Source organism: Varanus komodoensis, unplaced genomic scaffold, assembly GCF_004798865.1.
Source record: "Varanus komodoensis strain SLA01 unplaced genomic scaffold, ASM479886v1 scaffold25, whole genome shotgun sequence".
NCBI lineage: Eukaryota > Metazoa > Chordata > Lepidosauria > Squamata > Varanidae > Varanus > Varanus komodoensis.
Window position 1 is genome coordinate 8,504,672 of NW_025335661.1, and position 9,903 is coordinate 8,514,574.

A 9,903-nucleotide genomic window follows, 5' to 3' on the forward strand; every position below is an offset into this window, starting at 1 on the left:
ACCTGGAGAGCACCTGGTTGGAAAGGCTGGTGTATAGTCTAACTCACTTTGAAAATTTTCCACATTGTCTGGCCCAGCATATGGAAGGAATCACGTGGGGGGAAATGCTACCATTTCTCATGTAAGCTAGACCTGACAGCAGCTATAATATAAATGAAGTAGAATAGTTTAATTTCCTTTTGGACTGGTCAAATAATAAATTGTGTTTTTGCTGCCAAGCAGCAGTTTTCAATAAACAGATTTGTTCCCAACTTTGCTATGGCAACACTCTTTTTTCACAGCTCTGTGAGCATGTTCATATCCTTCAGTAACTTACTGAAGTGTAGGTGCTTTCTAACTGGTCCTCCACGATGCCAATTCGGCATGGTGTCTTCTGATTCTGAAGCCAGTAGTCTGTGGATTCTAGCAGGCTGTTACTGCAGAGGACCTGCAAAACAGAAGAAGCAGAAGCTTTGTTTGATTCCCAGACGTCAAAGGGACTTTTTTTTCTAACCAGTTCCACTTATGGTAATCAAGATACATAAAGGTGCTATGGATTGTTTTATTTTGATTGTTTGTTTTGAACTAATTAATTGAACAACTGATAAAGAATATTTATTTTGTTAAACAAGATAATTTTAAAAAAGAGATCAGGGGGAATCTGGGAAATTACATATCAGTCAGCTTAATATCTGTTCTGGGTGAACTGTTTGAAAGCATTATTAAAAGTAGAACCAGGAAGCACATAGAGGGATAGTCCTTGATGAGAAAAAGTCAGGGAAGGGGAAGTATTGCCTCACTAACCTACTGGGGTTCTTTGAGAGTGTCAATAAGCACCTAGACAGGGGTGATCCTGTAGACATTGTTCACATGGACTTCCAAAAGACCTTTCACAAGGTCCTTCACTGAAGGCTCCTGGGCAAACTAAGCAGTCATGGAATAAATGGAGAGGTCCTCTTAGGGATCATTGATTGGTTACAGAACAGAAGACAGGGGTAGTAATAAATGACAATTTCTCCCAATGGGGAGATGTCACCAGTGGAGTCACAGGGTTTGGTATTAGGACCAATCCTTTCCATGTATACATAAACGATCTGGAATTAAGAGAAAGTAGTAAAGTGGATACATTTGCTGATTACACTAAACTACTTAGGATGGTCAAAACCATAAGGGATTGTGAGGAGCTCCAAAGGGGTCTCTCCAAGCTGGGAGAATGAGCATTAAAATGGTAAATGCAGTTCAGTATAATCAGGTGAAAAGTAATGCGTGTGGGGGCAAAGAAAGGGATTTTGGGGTAGTAGTGGACAGCTCAGTGAAAATATCAGCCCAGTGTGCAGCTGCTGTGAAAAAGCAAACTCCTTGATGGGCTAAATTAGGAACAGAACAGAAATTAGGAACAGAATTACTCCACTTAGAATATTGTGTCCACTTCTAGTCACTTAAACTAGGACTTCACTGAATTGGAAAAGGTACAGAGAAGGGGCACAGAAATTCTAAGGTGGTTTAAGCATCTCCTTATGAGGAATGGCTACAGCAACTAGGACTGTACAACTTAGAAAAAAGTGAGGGAAGACATGATAGAGGTGTTTCAAATAATGCAAGGTGTGGAGAAAGTAGAGGGAAATTTTTCCCTACGCCCATATCACTGAAACTTGGGGTCATCCCATGAAACTGAATGGACTGGGGAAAGGTTTAGGAAAGACAAGAGGGAGTATGTTTTCACTCAAAATATAGGTGAATTACGGAATTTGCTGCCATGGGAAATAGTAATGGCTACCAATCTGGATGGCTTTAAAAGGGGTTAGACAGATTCATGGAAGAAGAAGCTATCAGTGGCTACTAGCCTTACTGTCTATGTGCCACCTCCTTCACCAGAGGTGACATGCCTGCTGAAGTGCTTGGGCAAGTGGAGGTCTTTTCACCTATCCTGGTTCAGCAATCCAGTGGGCAGCTGGTTTGCCACTGTGTGTATGGCGTGCTGGACTAGATGGACCCTTGGTCTGATCCAGCATGGCTTTTCCTATGTTCTTAATTGATTGGTGTTATGCTTGACCCCTGCCATGCTAAGTGGAAACAAACTGAGCATGAGAATCAACAGCAGGTCTGTTGTCTGTTCTCTAGGCAAGGAGGCCAGCTGATAACCTAGAATTAAATAGGGCATCAGCTGATCTTTGGCTGATCAGGAAGGCTGATGTTAGTAGGTTAATGTCTCTTGAAAGATATCCTAAAGGAGAATGAGATTAAGCATGTCAGTTGAATGGCTCTCCAGGGAGGGCAGCTGCTCGCAGGATTACCTAGTACATGTTTTATCACAACCACCTTTGACACATTTATTGCAATGATATCCTGATTTCTATTAGATAAAGCATCAGACTAAAAAGACAGATTAGACTATTTTTGTATTACCTGTGCTGTTGCATCATGTCTGAATGCAGCCATTGGGTTGGTTTGGATTGATTCTGTATCTGAATACACTCTTCTCACACATTTCCTCCTCCCTTTGCACATTGACTTTTGTGCTTCCAGCAGAGTTATTTTAAGCTAGAGTTTCCTGTTCTACCTCAAATGCAAAATTGTAGATTAACTTCCAAACCATGATGTGACATTGTCTTTTTTTTATACAGTGGTTTGGAGTCCAAGGTTAAACCACATTTTCCTCTTTTGCAATGGAAAACTGGTTTAACCACAGCAAAAGTATCAGTGGAAGCATTGCTGGATAGTGCGCAGTGGCGCTGCTTTCTTGGCAGCACATCTTTTTATCACATGGTTGTTATCAAAAACTAAACAAAGTTAGTTAACAAAAGCTAAACCAAGTTAGTTAACAAAAACCAAACTCCTATTTTCTTAAAGTAAAACTTTCTACAACACACAGAATGCTACTAAATAAACTTTGCTTTAAAAAATCAGTTCAGTATATTTTGTTTCTGCAGAATAGATTTTATCATTTTGCATATAAAACTGCTTCCCCTGCTGTTAAGGATGTTTTTCATTTAAATGCCTTTTAAAAATTCTGATATAAGTTCAAGTAGTCACATATATTGGGTGATAAAGTATTGTAAGAAAATTGGTTTATGATTCCAGATTCTGAATAACAAATTTCCCTGGAGCACTGCAATTTGAACAGGGCACAATTTGCCATTGCTTAAAATGTACACCATAACACTATATTAAAGCAATGGAAACACTGCATAAAATATCATATATAAATATGATAAGAAATGAACTATTCCCAATAAGGGCTAAGCATGGGATGCCATTCACCCCTCTTTAGGGGTTTTGATCACATCTGCAGTAAATCAGAATTTTGTGTCCGCTGAGTATGCTCCAGTAGCCTCTTACAACATATAGAGTTTCTGCCCTAAAGAAGTTTTATACTCCTGGAAACTCCTGTGGTTTCCCTGTGACTGTTGATACTCTCCACCTTGTACATGGAGGGTACATTTTAGGTACATAATGCTCAGAGGAGTCTGCTATTAGTATGCAGAGCTACCTTACCTAACCTGATGTCCTCCAGATCTGTTGAACAACAACTCTCACCATTCCACTGGCTATATGTTGACTGTGGATTATGGGAATTCTAATCAAACACTTGGTTGGGAAAGGCTGGTATAGGATAGTGATGGTTCTTACATGCATTTTCATTAGAGTCAGAATATTTAAAGAAAATAGACTGGAAAGACCCTTCTGAAACACTAATTAGTTAACTGACAACAACTTAACAACTTAATGGTATGCCAAAATCAGAAATATATGAAATAATCATTTCATGAATAAAATTAATTGCATGGAATATATTCAGAGAATGATGACTATTTCCAGAAACACTATTTTAGTATGCTCCAATACCACAATGGACATTGGTGTCTTAGCCAAAAACAACATGTATCTACTTTTTCTTTGAGCAGAAACCTGGCATATTCACCCAATGACATCTTAGCTTAATAAAATGAGATTTTATTGAGACTTTTAGCTGAATACACCAGCAATTCACTCTCCCCTTTGCACCAGAAGCATGTAAATCAGGAATCCTTCAAATAAGAGCTTCCTGTTGCACCCCAAACCAAGAAACTATGGCCTGGCTCACATGTCACAGTGAACCCAATTTTAAAAAGAAATCTTTGATTGTTCTGAGTAAGCCACCATGCAGGTTCAGGCTATTTATTCAGTTCTTGCTGGTGCCCCTGCAACTAGGAGCTGGTAAGCAAGCCAGTGACTTTCTGTCCATAGCTTGTTTAGTGTAGCCTCAGAATCAGGAACTCTGATAATAAGCTAGGTTTTAGGACCTTGGCCAATTGAGGGAGAGACAAGCCAGTTCTCAGTTTGGATGTCAGGCTAAACAAACCACAATGGCGTAAAGCAATTACAGGTGCAATTGCTGCAGCAGCAGGAACACTAACTGAAAGAACAAGAAAAGCACTTTATAATATTATTCATTATCTCCCTGCAAGTGTCTGTACAGCGCAGTTCTTTCAGATTAATTTCAGGGAAGCAGTAATTTGCATGGACCTACATGTATTAATTCATGTAAATGAATGCCTGTTTAAAATAAGCAATCACCTAAGGTGGAAGAAAAGTGGTCAGTTATTCATCCAATCATGGTAAATGGAAATAAGGTGCAATTATTTGTTAGCGTCTTTGTGCAGCAGCAAAGTTAGAAGCGTGGCTTCATTATAATAAAGTGGTTTATGATGCAAGATGATGGGGTTTGTTTAAGTAGTCTTGGGCCACTTCATATATTGGTATATTATGCCAATGAACACACACAGTTCAAACTGATAAATTAGGATTTGAAGTGGCAGAATAACAGAAATTTAAAATGAAGTGTAACACCTACCCCTGCACCCAGTCTGCATAATGACATTTACATATAGTTACAGTGCTTTTGATCACACTGCTATCTGATCACAACATATCAATTAAATACTCAGTTAATGAAGATGCAGTAGGAAAGAGGAAGCCACATTCTTGCAATACTGTCTCTCAGCTTGGCAATGATTCCTGATGCTACATGGCTTGCAGTAGGGACTGTTGGACCCATGATAGGTAGCTGAGTTGTGCAAACCTGGGAGGCTGAACCCATTGTGGCTGGTGAGCCGCACAGCAAGAGAGGCGACCAGCCTCTGTTGCCCCTCCCAAGCTCACCTGGCCCACTGCCAATGAAAGCCACATCACCACTGTCCAAGTGGCACACTGAAGCAATGTGTATGACCCTGCATTCCCTTTGCCAACAGCCATCTCTTTTTTCCTTGCTTCAGCTCCTCCCTCCCTCATTTTTTCCACAGCCAGTGGCAGCCCCTGCAAAGTACCCAAGTGGCACATTGGCGGGGCTATCACTGGTTTCCACCTCTTCTGTTTTCCTTGTATTTATTTATTAAAGAATGCAGTTGGGTTGGCAGAAATGCATATTTCAAAGGGTCCAAAATGGGAAACTTCTCTTGGGTAACATCCTGTGTGTGTGTGGGAAGTGCTTGCTGTCAAAGGGCAGGAGTGAGCCATGAGGGACACTGCCCCAGGCAGGCTACAAAGAGGTTTATTTTTCACTTTGTTTTCCCTGCCAGCGGTCAGAAGGCAAGCTTGACAAATCTAGAAGGAAAGTTTTGTTTCAAAGCAACTGTTTCCCTAGGGATTATTTACCAGCCTTGGTTTTCATGTCCAATGTTTTCCTGGTTATTACAAGCCTGTAATTCATCTCATTTATAGTAATATGAAAATGAGAAGCACGTTTGGTTTCTTTTATACCATGTGATTTGTTCTTTCTTAAAGGCTTAACTGAAGAGTGAGGAAAATAAAGATTTTATTCCTGCTGAAATACTATTTATATTTCAAAGTCCAAATACTCTGATTCACCAGGGAGATGGGATCCTTGAGGGGCTGCCGAATCTCCTTCCTTGGCCATACAGTTGCATCCCTTAGATATATCTGAAGCATGCCATTGCCTGTTTAAGGACAGGGATCTGGACCACATAATTCCTGGGGATCTCTCCAACTCTTTTATAACTGATATTTCATGCTCTTCATCCACTAAGCAACCGTAGGAGATGGTCACTAATCTTCACACTCTGCAGAAGGAAACTGAAACTTTATGAGTTAGTTTCCCATGGTCATTAAGAGATTTCCTGTCTGAGTTCCATTTGACCACCATCATCATCATTCTTTGTCACTTCCAGCCAGACTAAATTGTCACCATTCGTCAATGTGTTGCCACTTGTCAATCAGTGAACCAAAACACCACCTAACCGTGCATAGAATAAAAATAATTCTGTCCAGGGAAAAAAGCAGCCCATAAATTTAATGTAGCCACAACTTTCTGTAAGATCCTAGATAAGTGACTAATATAGTTAATATAGAATGGGTACATCCCAAAGAGGCTCTGTGTCACACTTGAGATAGCAGCATGTTCTTGCCTGATCATCTTAATTGCTACGGTTAATTACAACTCATCAAAAAGAGCACAGAACATGCAAAATGAGATGAGCCATGGGGGCTCATACTCTACATTTTATGAAAATGGAACAGTGAAGTAATCTCTGATATGTTCTATGTTGTCGAGGAGGCTTCATATCAGTCAGAAATAACTATCAAAACCAAAAGCAAATTGGATGGGATGCTTCATTTATTCTTTGCCAGTCCATTGGAAATAATAAATCTTCATCTATCTATGATGAGGTGTCAGAGACATTCCCCCTATTAACATGTCTTATAAATAGCACCTTCAATTTATTCAAATTCTAGCTGTTTTCAAAATGCAAAGTGAATTGTATTTATGTCTAATGGAATCTTTATTTGCACTGAATATTAGGTAAGCTTTTAAGAGGCTGCAGTAAAAGGGATGGGCAACCTTGTAGCCTTTGGTCTTCATGTGGCGATGGATAGTGAGTGGGTGGCAGTACACTAATGGTAGGTGAAGCCAAAGGTGTTGATGGATGTGGTCAGAACCTTTGTGCCCCACTCTCTTCAATGCTTCCAGTGCAAGTCACCTGGGAAACCTTGATTGCCCTTCCTTTCTTGAATCCTAAATCTGGAGTAGAACTACCAGCTGAACTGCCTGACTTAACCTTAAACCTTAATTATATTTGCAAGATCAGTTCATCTACTTAGTACATTTCCTGTAAGAACTACAGCTGCATGAAATCAACCAGCAATTTATTTGCTGCAATAGACTGAAGATATCAGATAAATGCTACAAAAATTGTCATAGCATTCTGCCTGAGCCTGTGCGATGGAACAAAGGTACACTGGAACTGGCAGAAAGGTTCTAGCACCAGATCCACTAGAAACTCACCCACTTGGTTGGTATTGGTATCTAACTCTACTGGTTTTTGTATTCCACCATACAGCTGTACTCCACAGCTCTACATTTTTCACCATTGCTCTATCTCCATCTGTCCTACAAGGATTTACTGGCAGACATCACCTTTCATGGTTTGTACAGTTGGACCAGCACCACCAGATCAGATTGTCCACGAACAATGGCACAGAAGTTTTGGAATATATAACCAATTGCCATTTAAAGAGTATAAATTGTTTGTAAGCATATGGGTAGCTATGTTGATTCTTTTTTTAAATTTAACTTTTTGCTTCATGCCCAGTTTGCATTTTAAATGTTAGGTGAGGCTAATAACGCTTTTCTCTGGGGCAGGCACTATCCATGGTGCTGAACCCAAAACCCAAAATAGTTTTGCCACCATGGAACACCACAGCGAGCTCATATAAAGCTCAGCTCATCAGCTGTAATGGATAAATAACCCCACTGATATATGAATCACCAGCTTCCCCTGCCAATCATTTTGCGGGCAAGAGCTAAACAGCATAATCAGGCTGCTGATTAAAAATAATACCAGTTTAGAGAGAAATTACCTTTTTACATGCTGTGACTGAGCTTCCAAGGCTGCTTCCTGAACTATCTGTTCCACTGTTTTGGTGCTCTGAAACTTCATACATCAGTGGGGATTCGATGTTTCTGAAGAGAGAAAGGGGAGGTGAAAATATCAACATAAATAAACTAAACATGGTTTCCTTTTTAAGGCCTTTCCCACTCGGATACCTCCAATTCTTGCTGTTTTCCTGGCTAACAGCATTGCCCTGTTGATTAGGTCCTTTTTACTGCTTTTGGAGGCATGCTCTGAAATTATAGCTTGTTGCCTCTTAAAGACTTGAATAGAGAGCTCAGTTGGACACAGTACATCTGCCTGCCTAAAATGTTCTCTCCTCCCTCAAGCAAGCAGTTCTCAGGCAGAAAATAATATACCGGCTGCACTCATTCAGCCTGGCAGATGCCAGCATGTAAGAAATCACTTACTTGTTATGCCTCATCCTGAGTCACCTGCTGCACCCAAGTAAAAAGGGGACATTACAACTATTCTGAGATTTAAAAAAATACAATGGCAGTGACTGAATCTGAGAGCCCAAGCAGGCTAGCTTTACCATCACAGGCAAGGAATAGTTTCCATAGATGTGGTGTCAGTAACTGCTGGTGTCTCCTGGTGCTGGTGGAGTACAAGACCTCCACAGAGGTGCAGCCCAAGTGACTGCTGTTATTTTGAATCCCCAAAAGCCTACATTCCAGAAAGGTGAAACTGAGACAGATGCACTTTAAGATCATGAGCACCCAAATAACCACAGAAAAGCACCTTTGTGAGCCTGTGTTCTCCTGCTGCAGCAAAAACTCCCATTAAACAGAGGGTGTAGGGACTTTAAGACCATTGAGCACAAAATAGATTGTGCGTGTAACCCACACAGCAACACAAAATGTAAAATGTCAGCATACTTTGTGAGCAGCATTGAAAGAAACAGACTACGTTTTAGACTGAAGATCAGACTGACATTTAAAATCTCTTGCCTTCAGGGCCCTGGAGAACATGATACAACTTTGATACCAAAGCTTACAGTGTATAACTTCTAAAAGCAAATGTTCCTTCTACTTGACAGATGTATAACAAATAGTATGATAAGATATGGCCCAAATGATTATACAGGATAAAAGTTAAGACCCCAAAGTGAAGTAAGGTTACTGGCTTTGGTCTGCAAAGGGTTTAGAACTACAGAACTTTGACTCTTCATTTCATGCTTCGTGCGCTGCTCTGTGATTGGCTATCACTACATGAACATCAGGGGCTGGATTAGAGCATTGCTCAACAGTGGCAAAGGCTTGGATAAAGGTAAATAGTGATTGCAACTATGAAATTGTGGCAGTATTTCCAAAGCCTGCTACCAGGAGCCCATAATACAGTTCAATGGGTATGCAAGCAAGGGGCTCCCAGTACCAGCAATAGTCAGGCTGTGAATGCAATAAGTATTGCCAGACAAGTGTTTCTGCTTTGTTCTGGTAAGGAAAGGGGAGGGTTACTCCCAGACTGCATTTTTTAAAAGTAAAAACAAAACGCACTATCTTCTTCCATGCACTCATGCCCTGACCAGATTTTAAAATACTCTGATGAGATTCTTATGCTACGTACCACTATCAGAGGCATATTTGATGGGGGCCTTAGCAGTGGCCACCCCAAGCTCTGAAACTGCCAGTTCAAGGATGCTGGGTTGATACCTCTCTGGTATTTCTCTGATGGCAAGGAAATACACTTTTTTTTTCCAGGCAGAACTTTGGAAGATAAACATGTCTCTTGTTGAAGATTTTTTATTTTTAATTGTTTGGTGCCACTTATTTCTTTTGTGTTTGTGCTTTTATCCATGTTTTCATTAATTTGCTTTTACATTATGCCTCAATTAAGCTTTTCTCTTCAATCTACATTTTATTGTTAGCCACTTTGAGGGCTATTTTCTGATGGAAAGGTGAGTTATAAATTAGAAGAAAGTAAAGACAATTGCAGTTTTGTTGCACCAAAATGATTGTTTGAAAAGCCCCTCTCTTCAATCAATCATACAATTTTATTGTATTTATGTAGCTGTTCCATATCACAAATTTTCTGG

General features: G+C 40.1%; 1 protein-coding gene across 2 annotated transcripts in view; it reads right to left on the minus strand.

The window, feature by feature from the left end:
* The window catches only part of LOC123024840 (SPHK1 interactor, AKAP domain containing), a 50,642-nt gene extending 42,695 nt beyond the window's left edge, over nucleotides 1-7,947 (minus strand). For both annotated transcript variants that reach the window (XM_044433016.1, XM_044433015.1), the window contains exons 1-2: nucleotides 7,837-7,947; nucleotides 317-427 (exon numbers count right to left, since the gene is read on the minus strand). In XM_044433016.1, the coding sequence (XP_044288951.1) occupies nucleotides 317-427; nucleotides 7,837-7,920 (195 nt within the window). In that variant the 5' untranslated portion in view covers nucleotides 7,921-7,947. The remainder of the gene's footprint in view (nucleotides 1-316; nucleotides 428-7,836) is intronic.
* Between the last annotated feature and the right edge of the window lie 1,956 nt (nucleotides 7,948-9,903).